Source organism: Phocoena sinus, chromosome 15 (genome assembly GCF_008692025.1).
Source record: "Phocoena sinus isolate mPhoSin1 chromosome 15, mPhoSin1.pri, whole genome shotgun sequence".
NCBI classification, from domain to species: domain Eukaryota; kingdom Metazoa; phylum Chordata; class Mammalia; order Artiodactyla; family Phocoenidae; genus Phocoena; species Phocoena sinus.
Genome location: NC_045777.1, coordinates 52,477,836 through 52,505,192, shown reverse-complemented (window position 1 = coordinate 52,505,192; position 27,357 = coordinate 52,477,836). Strand labels below are relative to the sequence as shown.

The following is a 27,357-nucleotide window of genomic DNA, read 5'->3' as shown; positions in this document are numbered from 1 at the left end:
CAATGAGGTACCACCTCACACCAATCAGAATGGCCATCATTCAAAACTACAAATAACAAATGCTGGAGAGTGTGTGGAGAAAAGGGAACGCTCCTACACTGCTGGTGGGAAGGTAAATTGGTGCAGCCACTATGGAAAACAGTACAGAGGTTCCTTAAAAAACTAAAAATAGGTCTTCCCTGGTGGCGCAGTGGTTGGGAGTCCGCCTGCCGATGCAGGGGACGCGGGTTTGTGCCCTGGTCCGGGAGGATCGATCCCATGTGCCGCGCAGCAGCTAGGCCCGTGAGCCATGGCCGCTGAGCCTGCGCATCCGGAGCCTGTGTTCCGCAGCGGGGGAAGCCACAGCAGTGAGAGGCCCGCGTACCAAAAAAACAAAAAACAAAAAACTAAAAAACTAAAAATAGAGTTGCCATATGATCCAGCAATCCCACTACTGGGCATATATTACCCAAGGGGAAAGGGGTCGGGGAGGGATAAATTAGGAGTTTGGGATTAGCAGATATAAACTACTATATATAAAATAAACAACAAGGTCCTATACTGTATACCAGAGGAAAATATATGCAATAGTCTGTAATAAACCATAATGGGAAAGAAAAAAAATACACAAAGTAGATTTACATGGGCAAATATAAAAAAAAATCTCTCTAGATATACTTAAGCGTAAAGAAGCAAAGGCTATAACACATTCGTATTGTAAAATAAACAATGAAAAAATTTGCATGAATCAAAGCCAGTACAACTAGGAACCAAATATTTTGCTTCCGGGGGGAGGGATAAATTGGGAGATTGGGATTGACATATATACACTACTATATATAAAATAGATAACTAATAAGAACCTACTGTATAGCATAGGGAAGTCTACTCAGTACTCTGTAATGACCTATATTAGGAACAGAATCTAAAAAAGAGCAGATATATGTATAACTGATTCATTTTGCTGTACAGCAGAATCTAACACAACATTGTAAACCAACTATACCCCAATACAAACTAATTTCAAAAAATAAAAGTAAAAAATAAAATAGTTTTACAAGGCAAAATAAAAATTTTGCTTCCAAAAAAATTCCCTTTGGGTGTAAAATGATGCAAGTGTATAAGCTGAATCACCAACAATGATACTGATTGCTGCAATTAAAACCAAGACAGAGGTGGCCACTTAGCCTGGACTCAGAGGGTCAGGCCAGTATATTGGGAAGGTCTGATTCTCCATTTTTATTGTCAGCGTACCCTGAGACTGGGCTTACCAGTCAGACTCACAAAAGACTGAGGCTTAAACCAAATTCTGGTTTACTTGTTTATAGTCAAGAGTCACTGGAATGCTCTTAACCCTGCTCCAGACACCTCCTCCTCTCTTAGTGTTCCTGGGAAACTAGACTGCTAACCAGAAAGTTCTTGGTGAGCAGCATACAAAGAGGAAAGAAAAGAGAGCCTTAAGGGAGATCTTTTACTGAGGCCCTTCTCAAAGGTCAGGAATGCTTGCCCCACAAGTCCATGTTCCTTGTGTCTGAGCAGTGCCAGGAGGGCTGCCAGACTCTTGTTGACTCTTCTTTCTCTTGGCTCCATTCAGACTAGGCCGCTCTGTAAACACATTACTTTTCAGATCCATAAATCACGCCTTAACTTCCCAGGCTTTCCTTAAGGTTATTTTTTATTTATTTATTTTGGCTGCACAGGCTCTTCGTTGCAGCATACAGGCTTCTCTAGTTGCAGCGCACGGGTTTCTGTAGTTGCGGCACGCAGGCTTAGTTGCAGGATGTGGTATCTTAATTCTCCGACCAGGGATAAAACTGGGGCCCCCTGCATTGGGATCGCAGAGTCTTAACCACTGGACCACCAGGGATGTCCCAAGGTTACTTCTTATTTCTGCAGAAACATGATTTTATCTTCATTTTCCCTGTTTAATTCTCAAAATTCAGCCTTATTCCCCTCTTTCAAGTTCTTGGGAAACGCCTCATTACAGGAAGCTATCTGTGGATTACATTGATGTATCTGATTGCTAAAGTGCCAATACACAACAGTTTTATTTAGAAACCTTTTCAATTATAAAGCTTATACTTTTTGAAAAGCAGTTCTTTTATGGCAAGTGTTATGCAACCTATTTTCATTTAATCTTCCCAATTATCACCTGAGGCAGTTACAATCATTACTCCTATTTTGCAGATATGGAAACTAAGGCTTAGAGAGGTTAAATAATTAACCCAAGATGTTATAGCTGTTAAACTGTTAGGAGCAATTTCAACCCAGGCAATCTCACTCCAGAGCCCTGACTTAAATAATCTGCTAATTATGGAAGAAATAAATACTCACTGTAACAAATAAGAAAAATATAGAAAAAAGTATAAAAAAGAAAAAATTACCCTTTGCTCATCATCCAAAGATAATCACTCAACATTACTGTTTCATTATTGCTCTTTTCAGTCTATTTTCAATAATTATGATGGCACTTTATGTACAACTTGGTATCCCATTTAAAAACTAATATTGGGGTCTTCCCTGGTAGTGCAGTCAAGAATCCGTCTGCCGGGCTTCCCTGGTGGCGCAGTGGTTGAGAGTCCGCCTGCCGATGCAGGAGACACGGGTTCGTGCCCCGGTCCAGGGAGATCCCCCATGCTGCGGAGCAGCTGGGCCCGTGAGCCATGGCTGCTGAGCCTGCGCGTTCGGAGCCTGTGCTGCTTAACGGGAGAGGCCACAGCAGTGAGAGGCCCGCGTACTGCAAAAAAAAAAAAGAATCTGTCTGCCAATGCAGGGTACACGGGTTCGAGCCCTGGTCTGGGAAGATCCCACATGCCACGGAGCAACTAAGCCTGTGCGCCACAACTACTGAGCCTGTGCTCTAGAGCCCACGAGCCACAACTACTGAAGCCCGGGCACCTAGAGCCCGTGGTCTGCAACAAGAGAAGCCACCACAATGAGAAGCCCACGCACCGCAACAAAGAGTAGCCCCCACTCGCCACAACTAGAGAAAGCCGTGCTCAGCAACAAATAACCAAAGCAGCCAAAGATAAATAAATAAATTTATAAAGAAAAAAAAAACATATTGGAAGCATTTCCCCATGTTATCAAAAACTCCTTATATATATAATCTTAATTGGCTGCAATCTTTCCTCCTGAGAGGAAAAATACTTAGAAATTAGGTCATTTTTCTCCAATTTTTCTCTACTGTAAATAATTCTGCAATGAACTTCATGTTTTCCCATCCATTTCCATTCATCTTTTTCCATATTCAACATATTTCCTTAGGATAACATGGCAATTATTGCCAGCTGTCCCCAGTGTCTACCTCCTCCTTCTTTCTCATTGTAACAGAACTTGTGCTTTTTAGCTGGGTGTGGGCTACCAGAGTGATACTATGCTTCCTAGCCTCCCTTGAGCTAGGTGTGGTTATGTGACCACATGACTATGATCTAGCTAATGGAATGTGAACAGAAGTGAGAGGTGCAACCTCCCAAGTTCCACCCTGAAAAGAAAGGGACATGCCCTCCCTTTCTCCTTCCTGTTGGCTGCAGGTGTGGTACTGGGCCATACTGGGTGACAGTCATGCTTAGGATACGAAGCACTCTAAGATAGTGGAGCACAAAGCAGAAGAAGCCTGGGTCCCCAGCAACTTTCCAGAGCCTAGTTATCAGACCAGCTTGGCTTGTATGTGGGAGAAAAATATATTTCTATTTGTTTAAGCCAACGTTATTTTGAATTTCTTAGTATAGTTAATGAAATCAGATGCTCAGTTAAAACATAGGTTTTTAGAATCAAATTTACAGAGTCAAATGGTATGAATAGTTTTCAACCGCACAATGCATACAATAGGGGCAAATTACTTTACAAGAGTATACTTGCTTACCCACCAACCAGCAAAGTAAAAGCTTTTGTCTCACTAAACCCCCTCTATCATTCAGTATTAATAATTTTTTAAATGTTGAGTAGCAAGATGGGTTTCATTTCAGTAGGTTCCCTCTGACTATGAGGGCATCATCCACAGCAAGGCAGAGTAGGCTTTTACATCTTGTTTATCCTTTTGCTGTTAATTGTAGTTATAATCACTTTTACAAAACTTTTTTGATTGTTTTTTAAATCTATGTACTGGATTGTTTAAGTGATCTTCAGTCCTTTTATACATTTGCCTTTCCTATTGTGATTTTCCCATTCCTATAGATCCTTGCCTCTTTTCTATTTAAGGAAGACTTTTCAATTATTTCTTTTAGGGCAGGTTTAGTGTTGCTGTATTCTTTTAGTTTTTGCGTAGGACACAGCAGGCTTTGACTCACTCCCTGGAACTCTTCTCTGCACTCCGGCTGGCTCAGTCCCCCGTCCCTCCAGGTACAGCCATTCTTATGCTGCAGGGGAGAAAGAGGTAGGCCATCACTTTGCTCCTGGCCACGCCATCTCTGTAACTCCCAGGCCAAATGTCTCAGACAAGTCTGATCTCAGAATTCTCAATCTGATAGGCCTTTTCGGGGAAAATGAATTATCTGAGCACATAGTCCTCTAACCTACTATCCAACCCATGGTTTCTTCTCCGTCCTCACTGTGTTTAACCTGCATTCTCTGTAGATCTCATTACCCTCCAGGAATCTCTGGTTGCAGCTTCTATTTGCAAGAATTAATCAGTATCAGTAGATCTAGAACTTTTCTTTGGAAGCGTTTCTGGCCTCAGTGACTGAAAAAGAATCCTGCTAGAGTTGATATGGAGCAAAGCCACTTTCTGGTAATGGGATTAACATACTGGGGGTACATTTTAGAGCCCTGACTTCTTTCTGATGAAGGAACTCCTGCCCAGCTAGAGGTGATCCTAGCTTCAAATCATGAGAGCCTCTTATTCTTGGTGAAAGTAAAACCTGCAGGCATGACCTACAGCCATCATTCCCCAATTAGAGACAAACTAGTGAACTCAGCTTTCTAACTGCTCAGTCAGGCATTTTGGATACTTATGAGAAAAGCCTCTTGCTGAAGTCGGGAAAAAAGATTATTCTTGCTTGTCTAGACTCCTTTGGTGCACTGTAAGAAGACCTTGTCAACTTCCCATTGGTAGTAAAATCTCATGAAGGATACACTAAAGGCTCTAAGCAGTGGTCCCCAACCTTTCTGGGCTCAGACACCGGTTTCATGGAAGACAATTTTTCCATGAACAGCGGTTGGGGGGGCGGTGTTGGGGAATAGTTCAGGCGATAATGCCAGCGATGGGGAGCAATGTGGAGCGGCAGATGAAGCTTCGCTCGCTCACGCCCTGCTCACCTCCTGCTGTGAGGCCCAGTTCCTAACAGGCCACAGACCGGTACCAGTCCACGGCCTGGGGGTTGGGGACTCCTGCTATAAGAACAACAGACATACTTATTTTTAAGTAATAAACCCTAAAAAGCAGTACCATCTGGGAATGTTAAAAACACCAAACCTGGGAATTCCCTGGCAGCCCAGTGGTTAGGACTCAGCACTTTCACTGCTGGGGACCAGGTCTGACCCCTGGTCTGGGAACCAAGATCCCGCAAGCTGCGCAGCATGGCCAAAATAACACCAAACGTAGTGAGTAATTCATTCTGGAAGTCATGTTTAAAATTACCAAGGAAAAAATATATACTTAACAATAAATAGTGATAACGTCTGGGTGATAAGAATGTGGTGCATTTATCTTGTATTTTTTTATCTGTATTTTCTAACTTTCTAAAATGTACATATACTGTTTTGTAATAATAAAAAGTTAATTTTAAAAAAGATGATGTGATCTTCAGAGAGAAAGCAGATATTTGGCTATGGAAAGAATTTTAATACATACAGATTATTATTATTATTGGTATGTTAGGGGCTGAAATGAAGAATCTTGTCAAAGGGTTGTGGCAGAAGAATTTTTAAGTTTGGATGATTAAAATCTGTCACTTGAACTTCTAATGGATATATGGTCAAGCACCTCTGATTTTTAAAAAATCAAGTTAGAAAAATAAATAAATAAAAAATCAAGTTAGGTATATAATTCAGTCTTATTCTTTCAATCTTGATCTATCATAGACTTTGTATCTCATCTCTTTCCTTTAAGCAAGATCAAGCTTTCAAGCTTCTTCTTCTTTTTTTTTTTAGATGTTGGGGGTAGGAGTTTAGTTATTTATTTTTGCTGTGTTGGGTCTTCGTTTCTGTGCGAGGGCTTTCTCTAGTTGTGGCAAGCGGGGGCCACTCTTCATCGCGTTGCGCAGGCCTCTCACTATCGCGGCCTCTCTTGTTGCAGAGCACAGGCTCCAGAGACGCAGGCTCAGTAGTTGTGGCTCACGGGCCTAGTTGCTCCGCGGCATGTGGGATCCTCCCAGACCAGGGCTCGAACCTGTGTCCCCTGCATTAGCAGGCAGATTCTCAACCACTGTGCCACCAGGGAAGCCCGAAGCTTCTTCTTTCTGGATCTACTTGTTTAGTTTTGGTAGTCAGAAGGCCTAGGGAAGATTTTGTTTCCTCTCCTGTTTCAAAGATAACTCTCCGGTTACCTAGTGAGTTAATACCACAGGCTTAACTTCTAGTCATTGGAAACTGGGTTTATCTCTTTGTAATAATGAGAACAGGATTCAAAGTAAAGGGCCATTAGAGCCACTTGTTCTTGGTGAAAGGGCCATAGATCAAAATCAGGAGGATCTGAGCCCCAAATGAGATATCTCTGACGTAAGAATACCATAAAATTAAGTACAAAGGAAGAGGGGAAAGAGGTCTACTTGAACAGCACTGTGATTACATGGTGAACATGTACCAGGCCATTAGCTCTTCTTCAACATTTACACTTTGGGTTGGTCTAGCCTGTAGGAAAGTTTGTCTTTATCATTCTTCCACCTGTCCTTTCAGCACCTTTTTCCTTCCTCCTGGGACCCCCAGATACCTCTTTTGTGACCCATCCCCACAAGGCCTAGCTCTACCTGTCAAGATGTCACTTGTGGCAGATACTGTTAGTTAACCTGTCTATTCTTCGTCCTTCTTTTTATTTTCCAACAGAGCCCTGATTTTGTGCAGGCAGATGGTCAGGAGAGACTGGGTCCCCTGGAGGTGAACCATTATGGGTGAAAACCAATACAGTAGCTAGTCTTTTTACCCTTGATAATGATTGGTTTAGGTTTGGTACATGACACAATGCTTGCCTGCATGTATTACGTGGATTCCATTGCCATCTTCCCCAACATGCTAAGGATGGCAGAGGAGAAATATGGAAGTATTGGGACCATGATGGTGTCATTACGCCATTGAATTAATCAACCTATAACTGCCCTAACTTTGAACATTTTGTTGGGTTTTCTGTTACTTGCAGCTGAAACTATCCTATCTGATATTCCACCAAATCCCGTTACTTATTTTGTCAACTCTGATAATATTGTTTCAATTAATATGCAACCACTCCTTGAGTGACCTTTTAGGTACAGGAACATGCCTGGCGCAAGAATAAGAAAATATATTGAGACGTATTCAGAATTTTCTATTAAGGTAAATATCACCCTTGTTTTTTCAGACACCTTTGTAAACTGACAATTTCTTTGAAACTACCCTCTGAGGAGAGGCTTCTGAGCTCTTTGCAGCTGAGGAAATTAAAGTTGTATATAGGCCAAAATGACACAAGCAATTAGTGGCAAAGCTGCGGAAGCAGCTCAATTTTCTAATTCCAAATCCCTACATCACGGCACCCAATACCAGTAAAGTGGAAAATATGTGGCAATGGGGCAGGTCGAATGGGAGGTATTAAGAGGCCTACAACGTCCCGCGAAGCAATCCGATGGCTCTACTACCGCTTGAAGTCCGCTGTGGCTCCAAGCCTGATATGGATAGGTTGGGCTGCAGTCGCCGGTCACAATGCCCCTAGAATACACTGCGTTGGAGACGAGCAACCGGCCTGCGCCGACCTGAACTTTGTCCACCCAGAAGACACCCCTTTACATTCCATGGCCCCGCAGCCCAACCAAGACACAGCGGACTACTCAGGCTAAGACTAGGACCCGCATTCCTGGCCACTCAGGCATCTCACCTCGGCCGGACCAAAGTTTTGGACCCACAGGGTACTGCTGGCCGAACCCACATTTCAGTACCGATAATCTTCAGGTTCCGGATTCTCTCCGTCTACTTGCTTTCCTTCTTCCCTGAAACATTACGTCCCTCCGTGGTTTCCCTAACGCTCCACTTCACCAGGTCTGTGGGCACGAAGCTCACGGGGAAGACCCAGACAGCGGAACCGGAAATGCTTGGAAAAACTGAGGGAAAACTACATCTCCCAGAATGCCGGGTGAGCCGGGGGAGGTAGGTTCTCCGTTAAGGCGCCCGATTGGTCAACACTTAAAAGGACCTGCCCCCTCCTAGGTCACGCTAGCCAATCAGAGGCAGAGCTGCGCATGGGGGCCGGCCGCATCCGGCGGCTTTCCCGGCAGGTCCAGCGTAGGGGAGCATGGGAGCGTGGGAGGCTAACGGTGGCGGCGTCTCTCGGTCTCGAGTCTCGGCTGGGCGTCGCTTTCTGTTGCTGTAGCCTGGTTAGCGGGAGGCTTCCTGAGATCTTTAGTCTCGGAGCCGTAAGTGGGGCCCGGCCGGCCCGGGAGTCGGCCTTTACGAGGCTGGGCCGGGGAGAGGAGTCATAGGCTCAGGTCTTAAAGGGTGTGGGGATGCGAGGGGGTGCGTGGAGGAGCTTGGCAGCCGAATTGGCCCCTCCAAGTACTATTTTCTCCCTTCCAAGATCTGTTCCGAAGTCCCTGTGGCGACTTGAAAACACTACCACTCCTCAAGATGGCATCCACACTCTACAACCGGGGCCCAGGTGAGACCGGGTCCCTTCTCTCGGTCCAAGTTCCGGTCGCTCCTTTCTGGCCTCTGCCTGGCCTCTTTTGGAGGAGGGTGAGGCATGCCCATGATGCGAGGGGTCCTGATCCCCAGAGAGCCCTTTCACCAAGCTGTCTTTGTTCCTACCAGGCATATAGGAGAAATGGCTTATCAGAGCCTTCCTTTTAGAACCACCAATTGGGAGCAGGGCCCATTGGAGAAGGCTATTACAGGGTACCTCAAAGTGTCTTTCTGGAATGCTGCTCAAACTTAAAGATTTCTAAGCTTCATTCCACACCTGTTGAATAAACAGAAACAAACAGAAACCCCAGGTGATTCTTAATCACACCAGAGCTCTATTGATTTATACCTTTGGTAAACTTAGGGAAGGAGGAATAGGCCTGAATATGATGCTGCAGTGAGCTTAGCCATGAGTGTGACCAAGAAGAAGGAGAGGGACCAGCAAAGGGAAGGATGTTGGGAGAACACTGGACCTCCTGTCCTGTCATGATTCTTCCCGGGCTGCTCAGTCTTCTCCTTTCCCTTAGAGCATCCCTACGTAATGGTTTCCTTAATGGTTCCCTGAGAGTTGTTCCCTCATCTTTTCTCTTCTAATAGGCTCTTCTAGAACTTCTCCCAGTTTACCGTTTTGGTCCTTATACCACTATCTCCAGTGGTGCATTTTTACTCTCTCCTTCCTAATCCCCACCTCCAGACCTCAGAACCCATTCATACCCCCTCAGCAGCACTCAGGGACCTTTTACACCAAGCCCTTTTCTCCCTTGCCTCTGATGTTTCTAGCTCTTCTCAGCCTTCCCAGACTGAGTAAGGGGGTAGCTTTCCAGCTTCTTGTCCTGAGATGGGCTCTCGTGTTGTTTCAGGGGCCAGTGCTGTTTGAGGACCTGGCTGTATATTTTTCTCAAGAGGAGTGTGTGAGTCAGCACCCTGCCCAGAGGTCCCGCGGCAGAGACATGCCACAGGGGTGTTTGGAGGATATGGCCTTGATGGGTAACATAGTTGTTTTTCCTGCATTTTTGAACTTTGGTCATTTCTAGGATTAGGATTGCATATCTTATCCACATGTTGGTATGGGGGAGTGGGACCTATCCCTGAGTGATTTATGTGGACATGACAAGAACTTGCATGAGAGTGCAATTTTCAAAGGGTGAGTTGATTCTTAAAAGGCAAAAATTGGCAAGTCCCTGACGGTCCAGTGGTTAGGGCTCGGTGCTTTCACTGCCAGGAGCCCCGGACAGGGAACTAAGATCCCATGCAAGCCATGCAGCAGGGCAAAAAAGATTTAGGGATTTCCCTGGTGATGCAGTGGTTAAGAATCCACCTGCCAAAGCAGGGGACATGGTTTCGAGCCCTGGTCTGGGAATATTCCACATGCCACAAAGCAACTAAGCCTGTGTGCCACAACTTCTGAGCTTGTGCTCTAGAGCCCACGAGCCACAACTACTAAAGCCCGCATGCCTAGAGCCCGTGCTCCACAATGAAGAAAAGCCACAACAATAAGCCCGCGCACCACAATGAAAAGCAGCCCCCACTCTTGCAACTAGAGAAAGCCCGTGCGCAGCAGCAAGGACCCAAAATATAAATAAATAAAAAAATTAAAAATTTTTTAAATTTGGAAATCGCTTTAATCTTAAGCAGATGGTATGCGTTTCTCATCTAAGAGGAACTATAATGTAGAAACATTAGTCATTTTATCCTAGTCAAGGATCCTTGACTAGGGTTAACTGTTTGAACTTTCCCAGAACTCACATTTTATATTATCTACTTCTGTCTTCATCGTGTTGTTTTCCTCTACCTTCTTGAACATGTGAAGCATATTTATAATAGCTCTTTAAACATTCTTTCTACTAGTTTTATCATCTGTGTCATTTCTGGGTCTGCTTTTGTTGATTGATTTTGCTCCTAGTCATGGGTCATATTTTTCTGCTTCTTTACATGCCTTGTAATTTTTGATTGGATGTTGGACATTGTGAGTTTTATGTTGTTGTATGCTGGCTGTTGCTGTATTTTCAAAACAATTTTTGACTTTGGGGTAAGGTGCTAATTTATCAGTAAGTTACTTGGGATCAATATTATCCTTTCAAGGCTTGCTTTTTGCTTTGTTAGGGTGTGTTCAGAGCAGTCTTTAATCTAGGGCTGATGTGGCCTGCTGCTAAGGCAGTGTCTTTCTAAGCATACTGCCTGATGCTCTGTGTGGTAGGGAGTCTTTCCATTTTGGCTGGTGGGAGCATGAACTATTATGTGAATTCTGGAGATTGCTCTTTCTATTCCTTTCTGGTGGTTCTTTCCCTGACCTGGGGTAGTTTCCTTAGATGTATTTACAGATTAATATGCAGCCAGAGTCTTAAGGGGACCCCATCTAGATGCCCAGAGGTCTCTGCCTGGGCATCTGCCTCTTCTCTGGTATTTTGCTGTCAAATTCTAGCAGCCTTGGCATTCCTGAACTCGGTCTCCTCGAATCAGCAAAACCACTGAAGACTGGATTTCCACACACTGCCCTGCAGCCCAGAAACCCTTTCCAGGCAGTGAGCTGGGGCAGTCATAGGGCTGTTGCTTTGGAAGGAAAGATCCCTTTTGGATTAATATATTGGCTTTATAAATTAAGACTATTTGGGGGCTTCCCTGGTGGCGCAGTGGTTGAGAGTCCGCCTGCCGATGCAGGGGATATGGGTTCGTGCCCCGGTTCGGGAAGATCCCACATGCCACGGAGCGGCTGGGCCCGTGAGCCATGGCCACTGAGCCTGCGCATCCAGAGCCTGTGCTCCGCAACGGGAGAGGCCACAACAGAGAGGCCTGCGTACTGCAAAAAAAAAAAAAAAAAGAATATTTGGGAAAATATTAAAAACTAATGCTTTTGGGCAGGCCTGAGTTTTGTCAGCCATCCCACAGCTTCCTGGTCCTCTGTGTAACTACTTTGTTCTTTCCCCAGTACTACTTGAGGGTGTTTATGTTTTGCTTTGTTTTGTTTTTATCAACAGGAGGAGAAGGCAAGATTGAGATTAATCAGAAACTAAGGCTAGAATCTATTGGACTTGAAGAGCTTGCCCTAGAAAAATACTCCATTGCTGTGCCCCTTGTCTATTACCCAGAAAAATCCTCTGAGCATGGAGTTGGAAACCTTGAAAGGAAAATGTCAGGTAGAACTCCTGCTTGCAAGAAAAGTTTCATAAGCCTTTTAGTTACCATTGAAAACCACACCCCTTTGATAGAACTATCTCAGTGTTTAGGAACCAGAGCACTTTCTGAAATTCTTGAATTTCCTGGGGAAGAAGCCAAACATTCATACAAGTGTCCTGAATGTGACCAAAGCTTCAGTGATAGCTCATACCTTGTTTTGCATCAGAAAACGCATTCAGGAGAGAAAAAGTATAAATGTGGTGACTGGGGGAAGATTTTCAATCACAGAGCCAACTTGAGAACACACCAGCGAATCCACACTGGCGAGAAACCGTTTAAGTGTGCCGAGTGCGGCGGCAGCTTCCGCCAGCACTCACATCTGTCTCGGCACATGAATATCCATGTAAAGGAGAAACCCTACACCTGTGGCATATGTGAAAGAGGTTTCATGTGGCTCCCAGGATTGGCACAGCATCAGAAAACCCACACTGCCAAAAAAGCCTGTGGTAAATATTTTGGTCAGAAAACAAATCTGGCTTTGCCTGAGAAAAGGCACGGGTCAGCCAGCCAGCAGCCATGCAGTCCAAGCAGGAAATGCTTTGGGCAGCCCTCGCACTTGGCCCTCCCCGAGTGGGGCCATGAGGACAACCCTGAACACTGCAGCGACTGTGGGGAAAATTTGCTTTCGTTCTCAAAATTCGAACCCTTAAAGCGTCCTGAGTGTTCACTGACCTTTCTTCGTATCTCTGAGCTTATCTCCCATCAAAGCATTCATAGAGGGGAAAAGCCCCATAAATGCAAACCCTGTGCAGAATGTTTTATTTTGGACTCAGAGCTTGCATGCCACCAGAACCACACAGGAGAACCTTTTAAATGTACCACGTGTGGGAAAAGTTTCAGGTTGAAAACACATCTCATTGTCCATCAGCAAACCCATGCGCAAAACACCACGTAAATATAGCAAGTTTTCATTAATGCTTGTGCTTCTCAGTATTTATACTGAAAACTGGGGCACAATTATCCTTTATGTGCCAGGTACTGTGCTAAGCATTTTACACACATTCCATGTAATATATCATTTAATTTTCACCACAATCTTGATTTAGGCACCGTGATTTCTGTTTTATAATCGAGGAAGTATAGTCAGTGTCACAGCTACTGAACAAAGCCAGAATTCTAACTCAGTAGCTCAGTTACTATGCAGATTCCATTTGTATGAGCCGGAGAAAGATACAGAACTTATTAAAAAAAAATTCAGTTTTCACTAAAATGAAGGTTATTGCTAGAGTTCTTTTAATTTTGTTTACATGATTTTTAAGTAAGTTTTAGAAGGCAAATTTATTTATTGTTCGCTAGTTCTGCAGATCTAGGATCTAGGAAAGTAAGTACCTTTATATTTTATACTTTTTTTTTTGCTGTAACAATCAGAATGTAATGTTTCTATGAGATTATTGTTTTACATATGAATTTCTGGAGGGGTTTGGAAGCTTTTTTCCCTCCATGTGAAGTGTTCCCAAATGGGTTGGACTAGTTAGTGTCGAGGTGGCTGTTAGTATCCGTGAAGTTAGTATCCATTCTCAGATCTGATGCCACTGGCCTTTGTGATTCAAGTGTTTGGAAGGAATTTTAGCAATCTGACTACAGCCCTTTCTGGTGCCTGGACTTGAGCAATGGAAAGGTACTTGCTTCTCTCTAAGAGGATTTACCTCCAAGTCTCTACCTAAGCACATTACCTGCCTTGCTATGAATAACAGTAACCCATGTTTAGTGTGCATGCTCAATACTTCAGGTATATTATTTAATTTAATCTTCAGAATAAATCTGACAGAAAAGGACTATCGTCGTTTCGTAGATGAGTAAGTAGAGCCCATGGAGGGTACAATCAGTACATTGCCCAAGACACAAAAGTAGCAACGTGCTGAAGCCAGCATTTAACCTCTGGTCTCTGCTGTCAGAGGCCATGTGTTCAGCGACACTGCATTATATGTTGGCATTTGCACCACATGTTAAAACTGCAGGCAGCTGGGGGACTGAGATCGGTGGGTGAGGATGGTTATCATGGAGGCTACCCTGTGCACGTGCTTCACTCCCTTAGTGCTTTATCCCAAGCCTGACTTACGTATATGGTTACAAAGCAACTGAAAGACTGTTCAGGACTTGAGGTTCAAACTCCATCCCTATAATCAGATTGTAAACTCTACAGAGTATAGTTTTAGTTTAGTTTAGGTTTTAGTTGAGTTTGGTTTAAGAAAAAAGTTTTTCTTCCTCATATCCAAAGAAAGATACATATAGAAAATTGTTAGAGCTTAATCAAAATACTTGAAAATATATAGGTCTTTAGATACTGCTGTTACATGTAAATACTGGAGCAAAATATTGTTAAATGGAATGGTTATTAATGTTAAAGAACCAGGGGATCTTGTAAATGTTACATTCATGTGGAATTTCTCTTTAAAACAAAATTGTATACCTATCAGCAAAGCAGCATTTAAAGGGGTTTTTGATTGGGATGTGAGAATGGTCTTATTCTATATAAATGGTATAAAAGTATGGCATTTACTAAAATGGGATTATCATTGGGAAACCTCAGGAGTAATAATAGACCTCTTTAGGACTAATTGGAGGAAAGTAGTACCTGGAAGGTAGGGTCTTTCTACTGAACAGCAGATTGAGAACTGAATGTACAAAAAGGTGCTGGCTACTGCTGTAAGTTCTTAACAGTGATTAGAGGCAGGAAGATTCTGTTGGTGAGGAAAAGGGAAACCAATAGCCCTAACCCAGCTCACCCACTCCTTTCCCCCTTTTCCTCCTTCTTCTTTTGCTTCTTGTTCGCAGATCCACAGTTGAGACCCTGTGCTCTGTATGTCAAGGTCACACTTGGCTCATTGTTTCCGATGTCTCCACTCTTAGGATACAGGACACCAGTCTGCCGGGCCTTTGGGGTCTCAAATAAAAAAGCGAGGTCTCCTATAGGTTCTTCTTCAGCAAGTCTCTCTGTCTGAGGTGTTTAGAATTGTGTAGAAAGATGGTCTCCAGTTAGGTTTCTTATCAGCCAGCTCTGGGATATAAAGACCTTTGCTAAATATCATAAAGTACGGCCTCCCTGCTTTCCTGCTTCTGCCTTCCGTGGGAGCAGCTGGCACAGTGTACCATTGGCACATAGTAGGGGCTCCCATATTTCAGTTAACTGAAGAGTTGCAGGGTCGGGGATGAAATTGGGAAAGAGGTCCCTAGTAGCAGAGTTGCTGCAGAAAGAAGTAGAGAAGACTATTTTAGAAGGCATTTGGACAGAGTGGTGCTGACCTGAAACATGGAAGCTGTCATCCTTTCCTTTGCTCCTAAGAAAGTACAGGGGAAGGTAAAAATTCATACCATAAATGACGTTCTGCACTCAGCATGGGAAGTTACCTTTCCAGATGAGGTTTTCTTCACAATTAACTTCAGTTTTTACATTTTTATTTTCTAGATTTTGGAAGATTATGCCAAACCTCCATAAGAGATTAGAAAAATATCTTTTACAAAGACATTAATATATACATGAGTATAATTAAAATGCCTTTTTGGTGTAATATTGTTAATGATTGTTATGCGGAGGAAAAAAAATCCCTGAGTGTCAGCTACTGTGAAAGAGGCATCTTTTCAGTTGTTGCTTTATTGTGCACTTGCACCTGTAATTCGAGCTGCTCTGAGCCCAAGGAGTTGAAGGAAGCGGTCAGTATTCATCAGTGAGACCCATGCTGGTTTTATGCAGATGGATTTTTCACCTTCTATTTACAGTGTTAACAGACAGATTCCACAGATGGTCATTAATTCAGAGACATCATTAGCTTACCATGTTACTTTCAATGATTACTTGGATGAAAGTTAATATAGGGATGAAAAACTAAATGCAGGAGTTTATTGCTAGGAACAGTTGGTTCACAACATTTTGCAGCATGGATGTTGACACAGGCAGAGTGAAAAGTTTGTACTGAAGAATTCAATTGTTGAACAAATTTCTTTGGTTTTGTTGTTGATGCAGTGATGAAAATGTGTATTAAAGTCCTTAATGTGATTGCTGGACTATCAGGTTCTCTAACATACATCATTGATGAAACAGCATTATTCCAATAGCATGCAGATGTTAACAGTTTACATTTTGTAATTAAAGAAACTGTGGAATTTAATTGTTATTCTTGAAGGAGTTGAACTCAAAATAGTTTTGTTTACAGCATTGTTGCAGTAGGTAATAGTCTATTCACATCTCTGCATTTAACATAGAAAATGACTAACCCAGTAATTCAGGGAGTTAAAACTAAAAATAAGTGACATTTCACAGCAAATGCTGTTCTTAGTCTTTGACTCCTGTGATTCCATATAATTAAGTGGCATTGTTCTGATGACTGCAGCATGTCATACAATCTGATACTGCAGATTTTGCTCAAAGTAATCTGCCAATTTACTGCATATGTGTACTAAGCAGGTTATAGTTTATCTGAATAAAGAGTCTATTTGAAAGTTCATTAAACTTGTTAAGCCTATAGGATTTCCGTTGGAAAGTGTTTTTGCTTGGACATCTGTTTAAAAAGTAACTAAATAATCTTCATTAGAAGTGTTTATATTCATCTGTTTTAGTTTTGTAGCTAGAGCTATTGATCTGATATCAGGATGACCATTATCCATCTTTTCACGGCCTGACTACAGGTGTTTTGTCTTATTTTTTGATAGCCTTCCTTGTATTAACAATCTAGGGAGTGTGGGGATATGATATAAATATAGTTATATAAACCTGAGAATATGCTGCAATCTCTAGTTCCTTTGGATACCTTAGAAGTAATATGTTTGTTGGAGGCACTTGTGCTGTTTGTTTAATGTTTGGATTTTACAGTTTTTGGTGTATTCTCATCAGTCTTAGCTCTAGAGTTCAAGCTCTCACTGGGCAGTGATTACTGTCTGATGTGCAATTTGGCATCTAATAAATGTTTTTTTATGATGATGACAATGAAGTGAACTTTAAATTTTTTTTTTTACACTTTAGTAGTTTGAGATACCAATGAGATGTGACATTGTGTGGCCGGATTGTGGCTTGGAAGGGGTTAATGAGTGACTTCGGCCATTTAATAATGGAGGTAAAATCTTTTGCTCGCCGGAAGTCAGAAGAAAACTCCAGCACAGCTCCCGGGAGACGGCATTAGACGTCATCTTCCCTTCCAGTCTTTGCTCCACGACGGCTATACCTCCGGCCACGCAGGCCACCAAAGCCCTGCGTGGGCCGCCGTCTGGAGCGGGGGTTGGAGCTGAGGACTCGTGGAGTAAGGCTCCCAGAAGGCTTTGCGAGGCCTGGGAGACCTTGCGGCGCTCGGCCACCAACAGCGCAGGCCGGCGGAAACACCAACGAGACGAGACGCGCTAGAGCGGCCCACAAGGCTGGGAATCGAAAGTCCTACGCCTACTTCCATCGCCCTATTCCGGCTGTAGAGCTGCGCGTTCCTGTAGAGGCCGTGTTGCTCGGCCAGGCTCCCGGCCCACCTCCGCCACCCAACGAGAGGCGGCCTCTGCAGAACCCGAGCGGAGCGGGTGAGAGCATCTGCGGAGCGGCTCCTCTGGTCTCTCCCTCCGCACCAGCGGGAAGGTTACGTGGGTGGGCCATCCCGAATCTCGCACTGGTGACGGGAAAAGGAGCCCGGCGCTACTTCCTGGGCCCTAACCCTACTTTGGCAACGCGAAGCTGTGGGCTCGCCCTGTTTGTCTCTTAACTTGAAAGGGACGCTTTGAGCTTCTCACTTGTCTTGGATAGAGTGTCTTCTGCCAACTAAAGAGTGGCGCTGCTTGTCCAGTTCTGCAAGGCTTGAGTCGTTAGCCATTGCAGTCACTGACCTTCAACACGACCCGAAAGGAATTCAGGGCGAAGGTCAGGAATGAGGCACTCTGTGCTCAGGGAAAACTGGCAGAGCAGGCCTTCAGAGAGTGAGATATTTTAAGGAGAAAATTTTATGAACCCAGATTCTTGCATCGTCCCATACTTGGAAAAGCACTAAAAGCATTACTGAGATATCTTCCTTGTGAATAGCAGTAACCTTCTACCTAGGGGCGTGCTGCATACCTCTTCGTCAAAATCACATATATCCCTCATCTAATTTCTTCAGAACAGTTTCTCAGAGCTATCTGAGAGGCTGTCTCCCTAGCTGTAGTCCTCAGTAAGACAATGAATAAACTTGACTGACAACTTTTAAGTTGTGTGTTGTTTTAAAAGTCGACACTTCTCTCTGGAACCAGCGCCAGTCTCCTCACCTGATTTCTGTGTACTCCACAGCCAAATTCTAACATGCTTTTGGTCAGAGTGTATCTTGGGATCACCTGAATCCATAGTCCCCACTCCCCCTTTCCCGCCCCAACTCCCAAGCGAGCTTAGCCACTTCAATGACCATGACTACAAGTACCTCACTTTATGTCTAGCCCCAATTTTTCTTCTCTCCTGCACTCTAGATGCCTGTATTCAGGTGCAAAAGAGAGATCTTTTTTTTTTTTTTTGCGGTACGCGGGCCTCTCACTGTTGTGGTCTCTCCCGTTGCGGAGCACAGGCTCCGGACGCGCAGGCTCAGCGGCCATGGCTCACGGGCCCAGCTGTTCCGCGGCATGTGGGATCTTCCCGGACCGGGGCATGAACCCGTGTCCCCTGCATCGGCAGGCGGACTCTCAACCACTGCGCCAACAGGGAAGCCCCAAGAGATCTTCCTTTGGTGTCTCTGAGTCATGAAAACACATGCCCAATGGAGTACTACTCAGCCATAAAAAAGAACGAAATAATGCCATTTGCAGCAACATGGATGGATCTAGAGATTATCGTATTAAGTGAAGTAAGACAGAGAAAGACAAATATATGATATCACTCATATGTGGACTCTAATTTTAAAAAATGATACAATTGAACTTATTTACAAAACAGAAACAGACTCACAGGTATCAAAAACAAACTTACGGTTACCAAAGGGGAAACGTGGGGAGAGGGTAGGGATAAATCAGGAGCTTGGGATTAACATACACACACTCCTATATATAAGATAGATAACCAACAAGGACCTGTGTGTATAGCACAGGGAACTCTATTCAGTATTCTGTGATAACCTATATGAGAAAATAATCTAAAAAAGAATGAAAAATGTATAACTGAATCACTTCGCTGTAACCTGAAACTAACAAAATGTTGTAAATCAACTATACTCCAAAAAAATTCAAACAAACAAGCAAACAAACAAAAAACAAACACATGCCCAAAACCGAACTCATGCCTTTAGTCTTTTTTTAAAAAAAAAATTTATTTTTGGCTGTGTTGGGTCTTGCTGTGTGCGGGCTTTCTCTAGTTGAAGTGAGTAGGGGCTTTTTTTTTTTTTTTTTTTTTTTGCTGTATGCAGGCCTCTCACTGTTGTGGCCTCTCCCGTTGCAGAGCACAGGATCTGGACGCACAGACTCAGCGGCTCACAGGCCCAGCCGCTCCGCGGCATGTGGGATCCTCCCGGACTGGGGCACGAACCCGCGTCCCCTCCATCGGCAGGCGGACTCTCAACCACTGCGCCACCAGGGAAGCCCCAGTAGGGGCTACTTTTTGTTGCAGTGCGCGGGCTTCTCATTGTGGTGGTTTCTTTTGTAGTGGAGCACGGGCTCTAGGCACGCATACTTCATGTTGTGGCATGCAGGCTCAGTAGTTGTGGCTCGCAGGCTCTAGAGCACAGGCTCAGTAGTTGTGGCTCACAGGCTTAGTTGCTCTGCGGCATGTGGGATCTTCCCGGACCAGGACTCAAACCCACGTCCCCTGCATTGGCAGGTGGATTCTTAACCACTGTGCCACCAGGGAAGTCCCATGCCTTTAGTCCTTCATCTGTCTGCCTCCAGTATGTGGCACCACATCCACACAATTGCTCATGCTACTAACACACACTCCCTCCTCTACTCCTCAAACTTTCAATCATCAAGTCCTGTGGATTCTACCTCAAAAATATCTCTCAAAGCTGACTTCTCTCTGTCTCCACCCTTACCCAACAGCACTGCCCCGGGTTGACAGCAAGGCAGGGACAGGGTTTTGACGTTGTGGGGATTACCATAGCCAGACGCTGCAGACTGGGACAAGCTTGGAGACAACAGACACTCAGGAGGCTGTTGCAATAAAGCGAGTGAGAGATGAGGGCCCTCACTAGGGGTCACGGGAATGAGGAAGATGGCGGGGCTTTGAGACAGATTGAGGAGGAAAAGGTGACTCTATGATGGGGTGAGAAAGCAGGGAGTCAAAGATGACTTGGAAGTTTCCGGTTTGGGTGACTTGATGGTTGGTAGCTTTGTGGAGAGATTGCTTGCTTCTCTCATGAGTTTACAGTTTTCCTAAACTTTCTAGGGAGACGTGTACATCACAAGTGAGGGTGACAGTGCAGCTGTGTTCAGTGTGATGGAGAAGAGGTATGTTATGCTGTGAGAGGGGTCGCACCTGGCCAGAAAGAAGAGCTGGACTTCATTGGTTGGAGGCTTCTGGAAAGGGCACAGGGTCCTAACAGAGAACATAACAAGGGCCTCAGGTAATGTGTCACCTGACCCCACACATAGTAGGCTTTTCCTACTCACCTGGTACTGTTTCCAGGGAAAAACATAAATTGGAGAACCCAGATGCCCAACCACACCCCACAGAGAGACAGGGTGTGACATTCCCAGATTCAGTTCAGTCACAGCTGGTATGAAGCTATCCCCTGAGCCATAAGATGCTTGCACACTTGGGTGCCCTGCAACTCCCCATCCCCCAGAACTGGAGAGCCCCCTGATAAAAGATACCACCTGGGGGTGGGAATCGAACCTGCAAGCCCACCATCCTGGTCCTGAAACACTGCTGTCAATGCATTAGGCCCCTCTGCCAGGAAGGGTGGCTGCGCCAGAGAGGCTCTTAACCACCTCTGGAGAGTGTGCCATCAGTGGTTAAAGCAAGAGATGCCCACCAAGGAGCAGATCCTGGAGCTGCTGGAACTGGAGCTCTCCGGCCCATCCTGTCTGAGGGATCCACACTGGGTTCAGTGTCACACCCAGAGGGTGACAAGAGACAGCAACCTGATGGGGGATTTGCAGAGAGAGCCCAGGAACCAGGATGCTGGGTGAGAAGGGCCAGAGGAGACTCAGAGAGTGAACACAGGATGGGTGATAAGCTCCTCTCCTTGAGAAAAAGTAGACAGGGGGATACCCTGAGCATATGTTACACCCCTGCTTCCTCTTCCCCCAGGGATCCTGTTTCCAAGGCCTCCAACAAGAGTCCACACCATTGAGCTGAGGGTCACCTTTATTTTGGCCAAAGAAAAGACCCAAACTTTCAAGGTTTCATGGGCAGCTTGGAGTAGAACTGAAAAGAAAACTAGAGAGCATTTTGTCTAAAACCTCATTTTACTGATAAGGAAACTGAGGTGCAGGCATCATAGAGCTCAGTAATTGGCTGCCTGCAGCACTGAAAATGGAACCTGGCTCTTCAGTGCCTTTTCCCCATCCCAGGCCTTTTCCCACCATCTCAGGCTGTCTCCTGGTCAGGTTCAAGTGCAGCGGCACGTGTGTGATCAGCTAACTCCTTGTGAAGAAGTAACTTCTGTCTCTCTCAAAAAGACATGGGTCTGGTTGTACAACTTTGTGACTATAATAAAAAAAACTGAACTTTGTACATTAAAAGGATGAATTTTATGGTATATGAATTATATCTCAATTTTAAAAATTACCTTTGGCGGGCTTCCCTGGTGGTGCAGTGGTTGGGAGTCCGCCTGCCGATGCAGAGGACACGGGTTCGTGCCCCAGTCCGGGAGGATCCCACATGCCGCAGAGCGACTGGGCCCGTGAGCCATGGCCGCTGGGCCTGCGCATCCGGAGCCTGTGCTCTGCAGCGGGAGAGGCCACAACAGTGAGAGGCCCACGTACCGCAAAAAAAAAAAAAATTACCTTTGAAGTAAAAAAAAAGTTGAAATGTATTTTAAAGCTGCAATAAAATATTTAAATGTAATATACAAAATAACACATCAGAGACATGAAATAATTTATGCTACCAGCATGACTTCTTTTGGGGCAGACCTGATAGTAAAGCTGCTTTTGCCTTTTCCATGCAAAGATATCTTGTAAGATGAACTGTTAGATCCATTAGCATTTTTCAACCTTATCTGTGTGCGTTAGAAGTTTCTCAATAGTGTGCAACCAAAATAAAAATCAAATAAACTGCATGTTAATATAGGAATGCAGTTCCCAAAAAGATATTTAAAAATACTGAAAAGATATGTGTCCTGGTTTAGGCACGATTTCCTTCCATAGAACCCACCTGTTGCAAAGGGAAAAGAGTGTCTCATAGTTTCTAATAACTGAGCGTGGGAGAGTTTTCACTGGGGTTTGGGGAAAAGCTATGGACTGAGCAGGAAATCCAGATGAAAAGAGGAGCCGGTGCATGTCTCTGGTGGGGAGGCGTGCTTCCTGCTCAGCTCCTCCACCCACCCCTTACTCTTTAGAAGCAAACTTCTCCATCAGAACTTTCTCCTTAGCTCCAGTTTCTCCCTCCTGAGGGCATGTATCTGACTTCTGGTCTGATCCTTGACCTCCGATTCTCAAAATCCTTGATCAGAGAGGACTCTTACCATCCTCTTCCAGAACAGAGCCTGTTTTCCAGGAAATCATCCTGCTCAGTGCAGCATATGCCTCAGAAGTGGACATACAGGGGCATGCGCTCTGGAGGTGTCTGGGTCCCTGATGTGCTCTGAAAACATACCTCACTGGTGGGCTTCTTCCCTGCATTCAAAGGAGTTCAGATGGATTGGTGTTTATGAAGCCTTCATTCGGGGCGTTCTAGAGGCCATAACATGATCCCCCTCATCCCTGCACAGGCCCATCCAAGGTATTCACAGAAACAACCAGGGCTCCAGGGGCAAAAAGTCTGCATGGCCGGAAGTCCAGCTTCCTAGAACTTAAAACAACTAGGATGCTCCCAAATGAAATGTTGCAGCTTGTGAAGTGGCGAGTTCCCCCGTCTACAAGAATTTCTAACAAGAGCCTGGATGACAGCTTATCAGGGTGTGGTAGGAGGATCTATGTAACAGGCAGTGTGGACAATCTTGCTTTTTCCTCCAGCAATAGGCTGTGATTTTGAAGAGGTTTGTAAAGAGGAGTGTGGGGCAGTTGATCACCTCCCAGTTTTGCTGTGGGCCAGCTTTGCCAGGGGCAGCCTTGCCCACTGGTCCACACTTCCAGTGGTGGCTGGACCAGACCCATGAGAGCCACCCAGAACGGGGACCAGACCTCTTGAGGGGCGAAGTATTTATGCCCATGGAGCCTTTGCCTTAGAGTGCTGGGGCATTCACCACAATGGAGGCAAACAACTCGGATCCTCTCATTTAAACCTTATAAAGTTAAAGAAACAGGTTTGAAAGGGGAACTAGAGCCAGGACTGAAGCTAGGTCTGTCCAAAGCCAAAGTTCATGCACACCAGGTGCTATGGTCTGAACGTCTGTGCATCCCCCTAATTCCTATGTTAAAATCCTAACCCCCAGTGTGATGGTATTAGGAGGTAGGTCATGAGGATGGAGCCCTCATGAATGGGATTAGTGCCCTTATAAAAGAGACCCCAAAGAGTTCCCTCAGCTTTTCCACCATGTAAGGACACAGCAAGAAGACAGCCCATCTATGAACCAAGAAGAGGGCTCTCACTAGAATTCAACCTGACCGTGCTGGTGCCTTGATCTCAGACTTCCAGCCTCCAGAACTGTGAGAAATAAATATGTATTGTTTGTAAGCCACCCAGCCTGTGGGATTTTGTTACAGCAGCCCAAACAGACTAAAACACTTGGCTATGCTGAACTATGTCCCGACGCTCCTTTATTAAAGTTTTCCAAAAGGTAAAATAAATGCCTTAAAACTCTTCCTCTGGACACTGTCTTTAGCCTGCACACCCCCATTCCACATGAACCATCTACCTCTCTGCAGCGTCACTTCCTAAGACTGTGCCACTTGCAGAATTTTGTGACTCTGGCCTTCCCTTTCACTGCTGAAAACACTGCTCTTGTCCTCCCAAGACCTCGGTGCAGTTGTCCCCTCCTGACACTCGGACACATCCATGGCCCCACATCTCCCAGGGGGACCCAGGTGAGCCCTAACTTGTAACCTTCATCTTTGGCTGTTCCACCCTCCTTAAAGCTGCTCCCATCTGGGATGGCCTCCCTCTGCCACCTTTGTCTCCCTCCTGGCCCCTAACCCTCTGCTCCAGCTCCTAGGACAAGCCCTTCCCTGGACCTCTGCCCCGATTCCTGCTTGCAGCTGCTCCAGGAACACTAATGTGCGGTGCCACTTTCACAAAACTCGGGGCCTTCTGGCAAATTTTTCATTGGGGTTTTTGAAAATATGTATTTGCAAAAAGTAAGGAGCACATTATTCATGATGGCCACAAGGTGGAAATGACCCCAGTGTCCATTGACAGATAAGTGGTTAAAATGCAGTCTATCCATGGGAATTCCCTGAGAGTCTAGTGGTTAGGAATTAGTACTTTCACTGCTGGGACCCAGGTTTGATCCCTTGTCTGGGAACTAAGATCCCACAAGCCACGTGGCACAGCCAAAATAAACAAACAGATAGATAGATAGATTTTTAATAAATAAATAAAATGTGATCTATCCATACAACGGTGTACTATTAAGCCATAAAAAGAAAAGAAATTCTAAAGAACCTCAGGAACATTGTGCTAAGTGAAATAATCCAGTCACAAAATGACAAATACTGTATGATTCCACTTATACGAGGTATGTGGAGTAGGCAGCTTCGCAGAGACAGAAAGTAGAATGGGGGATGCCAGGTGCAAGAAGAGGGGGAACGGGGAGTTAGTGTTTAATGGGGACAGAGTTTAAGTTTGGGAAGATGGAAAAGTTCTAGAGATGGATCATGGTGATGGCTGCACAGCATTGTGAAGGTACCTGATGCCACTGAATCGTACAATAAAAATGGTTAGAATGGTAAACTTTATGTTATGTATATTTCACCACGATAAAAAAACTTTTAAAACGTCAATGTTAAAAAGAAAAGTAAGGAGCAGCATGAAGGGGCATTGAAGAAAGGGCGGGTGCCTCTGCTTTGGGGTGCCTCCCTCTAGGACATCAACTTTTCATAAACAGACTTTTGGAGAAATTCTTCTCCCCTTCCAGGACATTCTCTACCGCGACCCCAGTGTGAGCAAGTGCTAAATCCAGGAAAATAGGACCTCTCCACCCTCGAACACCTGTGGCCTCTCTGCTCATTCCAGGCACAAGTATTTGGATCTGAAAAGCTGAGAAGGAGATTTCAAGATGCTGTTTTACTTGACACATAATTCATTTTCTTTTTATGTAACACTTTACAGAAAATACTTTCACACACGTGTGTTCACTTCACCAATCATGTGAGGTAAGCAGAGTGGGTCTTCCCATTTCCAGTGGAGGAGACAGGCTTGAAGAATTTAAGTGACACATCCAGGTCAGGGGGCTGGGGGACAACAGAGCTGTGAGCAAAGCCATCCTTGGTCTTAGCCTGGTACCAAGTCCACTCTGGTTTGTTTATGGAGCTGCCTCAGACTTGACTAAGTCAGGTCAGGTAGGTAGACCAAGGTAGGTTCCTGGGGCTACCCTAGTTGGCTCTGCCCTTATCTGGTCCAGACGAATTTCTAGAGGCAGGAGTGACATTTTGCCTCACACGTCTGTTTCACTGGCAATTCAGGACTGTTACCGTATTAGTCAGTTTTGTATTTTGGCAGGTGACAGACAGTGCTTTAAAGAGTTATTGCAATTGTGCAAAAGTATTACATTACAACAGAATGGGAGAAAATATTTGCAAGTCATTTATCTGATAAGGATTTTAATCCAGAATATATAAAGAACTCTTCAACTCAACAATAAAAAGACAAAACCCCCAGTTTTAAAAGGGTAGAGGTTTTTGTTTTGTTTTGTTTTGTTTTGTGGTACGTGGGCCTCTAACTGTTGTGGCCTCTCCCATTGCGGAGCACAGGCTCCGGACACGCAGGCTCAGCGGTCATGGCTCACGGGCCCAGCCGCTCCGCAGCATGTGGGATCCTCCCAGACCGGGGCACGAACCCATGTCCCCTGCATCGGCAGGCAGACTCTCAACCACTGCGCCACCAGGGAAGCCCAAGGGTAGAGGTTTTGAATAGCTGTTTCTCTAAAGAAGATACACAAATGGCCAGTAAACACATGGAAAGATGCCAACATCATTAGCCAACAGGGAAGTGCAAATCAAAATCACAATGAGACACCACTTCATATCCACTAGCGTGGCTACGATCAGAAAGACAGATAATAGCAAGTGTTGACAAGGATGTGGAAAAATCAGAACCCTCATACACTGCTGGTGGGAATGGAAAATGGTGCAGACCCTGTGGAAAACAGTCTGGCGGTTCCTCAAATTCTTAAACATAGAGTTACCATAGGACACAGAAATTCCACTCCTAGGTATACAACCAAGAAAAATGAAAACATATGTTCACAGAAAAACTTGTACATGAATGTTCATAGCAGCATTATTCATAATAGCCAATCAGTGGAAACAACCCAAATGTCCATCAACTGATGAATGGATAGACAAAACATGGTCTGTTCACAGACTGAAATATTATTCGGCCACTAAAAGCATAAAGTACTGACATGTGCTACCACATGGAGGAACCTTGAAGACATTGTGCTGAGTGAAAGGAGGAAGGGGGCTCAAGGGGCCCCAGGGATGGGGAGTGAGGAGTGACTGCTAATGAGACAGGGTTTCTTTCTTTTTTTTTTTTTTTTGGCTACACTGTACAGCTTGTGGGATCTTAGTTCCCTGACCAGGGATCGAACCCATGCCTCCTGCAGTGGAAGCCTGGAGTCCTAACCACTGGACTGCCAGAGAGGTCCTAAAGGTTTCTTTTTAGGCTGTTGAAAATGTTCTAAAATTAGATTATGGTGGTATAACACTGTGAATCTACTTTAATTATTAAACTGTACACTTTAAATGGATACATTTTATATGTGAACTATATCTCAATAAAGTTGTAAAAAATAGCATTTTGGTTTTAGAAATATCTGGGGGAAATTTCAACTCTATCTATCAGATGGTATTTGGGAGTTGTTAATTTTGTTGGGAGCGATAACAGTATTATGGGATGGCTTTTACAAGTCCTTATCTGCTGTAGATGGAAAATGCTTTTCAGAGAAATCTGCGAGGTCCATATCCCTCACATATGCATGGAATCTTCCCCTCTCCCTGTCTCCTGGGGTAAGCCGGGGACCAAATAACCAAGGTAGGAATCATCCCACCCCCACATGGGTGAGTACAGGGCAAACTCAGAAAACATGGTGACACTTAACAGACCGCTCCATGGGTAAGGCTGCACACAAAAGGAGAGAGGTTATTTTCTCATATGGGGTAGCCGATTGTAAGTCAGCAGGTCAATGTTTTGTGCTGAGACTCTCTGGTGGAACCACACAT

The 27,357-nt window shown here is 44.7% G+C and overlaps 2 protein-coding genes across 5 annotated transcripts in view; one reads left to right on the top strand and one right to left on the bottom strand.

The window, feature by feature from the left end:
- The window catches only part of NAA60 (N-alpha-acetyltransferase 60, NatF catalytic subunit), a 50,350-nt gene extending 42,162 nt beyond the window's left edge, over positions 1–8,188 (bottom strand). The window contains exon 1 of the mRNA XM_032603866.1: positions 7,979–8,188. The gene's annotated coding sequence lies outside the window, so the exon portion shown is untranslated. The remainder of the gene's footprint in view (positions 1–7,978) is intronic.
- A 197-nt stretch (positions 8,189–8,385) lies between these two features.
- On the top strand, positions 8,386–18,101 carry ZNF597 (zinc finger protein 597). Of its 4 annotated transcripts, none has more exons than XM_032603858.1 (4): positions 8,392–8,513; positions 8,675–8,755; positions 9,639–9,765; positions 11,754–18,101. In XM_032603858.1, the coding sequence occupies exons 3-4, from the start codon at positions 9,729–9,731 to the stop codon at positions 12,845–12,847; spliced, it is 1,131 nt and encodes a 376-aa protein (XP_032459749.1). In that variant the 5' UTR covers positions 8,392–8,513; positions 8,675–8,755; positions 9,639–9,728; the 3' UTR covers positions 12,848–18,101. The 4 variants fall into 4 exon arrangements, with proteins under 4 accessions (XP_032459750.1, XP_032459749.1, XP_032459748.1 ...); XM_032603857.1 differs by having other exon boundaries at positions 8,392–8,585; XM_032603859.1 differs by lacking the exon at positions 9,639–9,765 and having other exon boundaries at positions 8,386–8,513.
- The last annotated feature ends 9,256 nt before the right edge of the window (positions 18,102–27,357 follow it).

Coding starts and splice junctions, on each gene's coding strand:
- ZNF597 (XM_032603858.1), top strand. CDS start 9,729: ATGCCACAGGGGTGTTTGGAGGATATGGCCTTGATGG. Junction 9,766..11,753: donor GGAGGATATGGCCTTGATGG/GTAACATAGTTG, acceptor TTTTATCAACAG/GAGGAGAAGGCAAGATTGAG.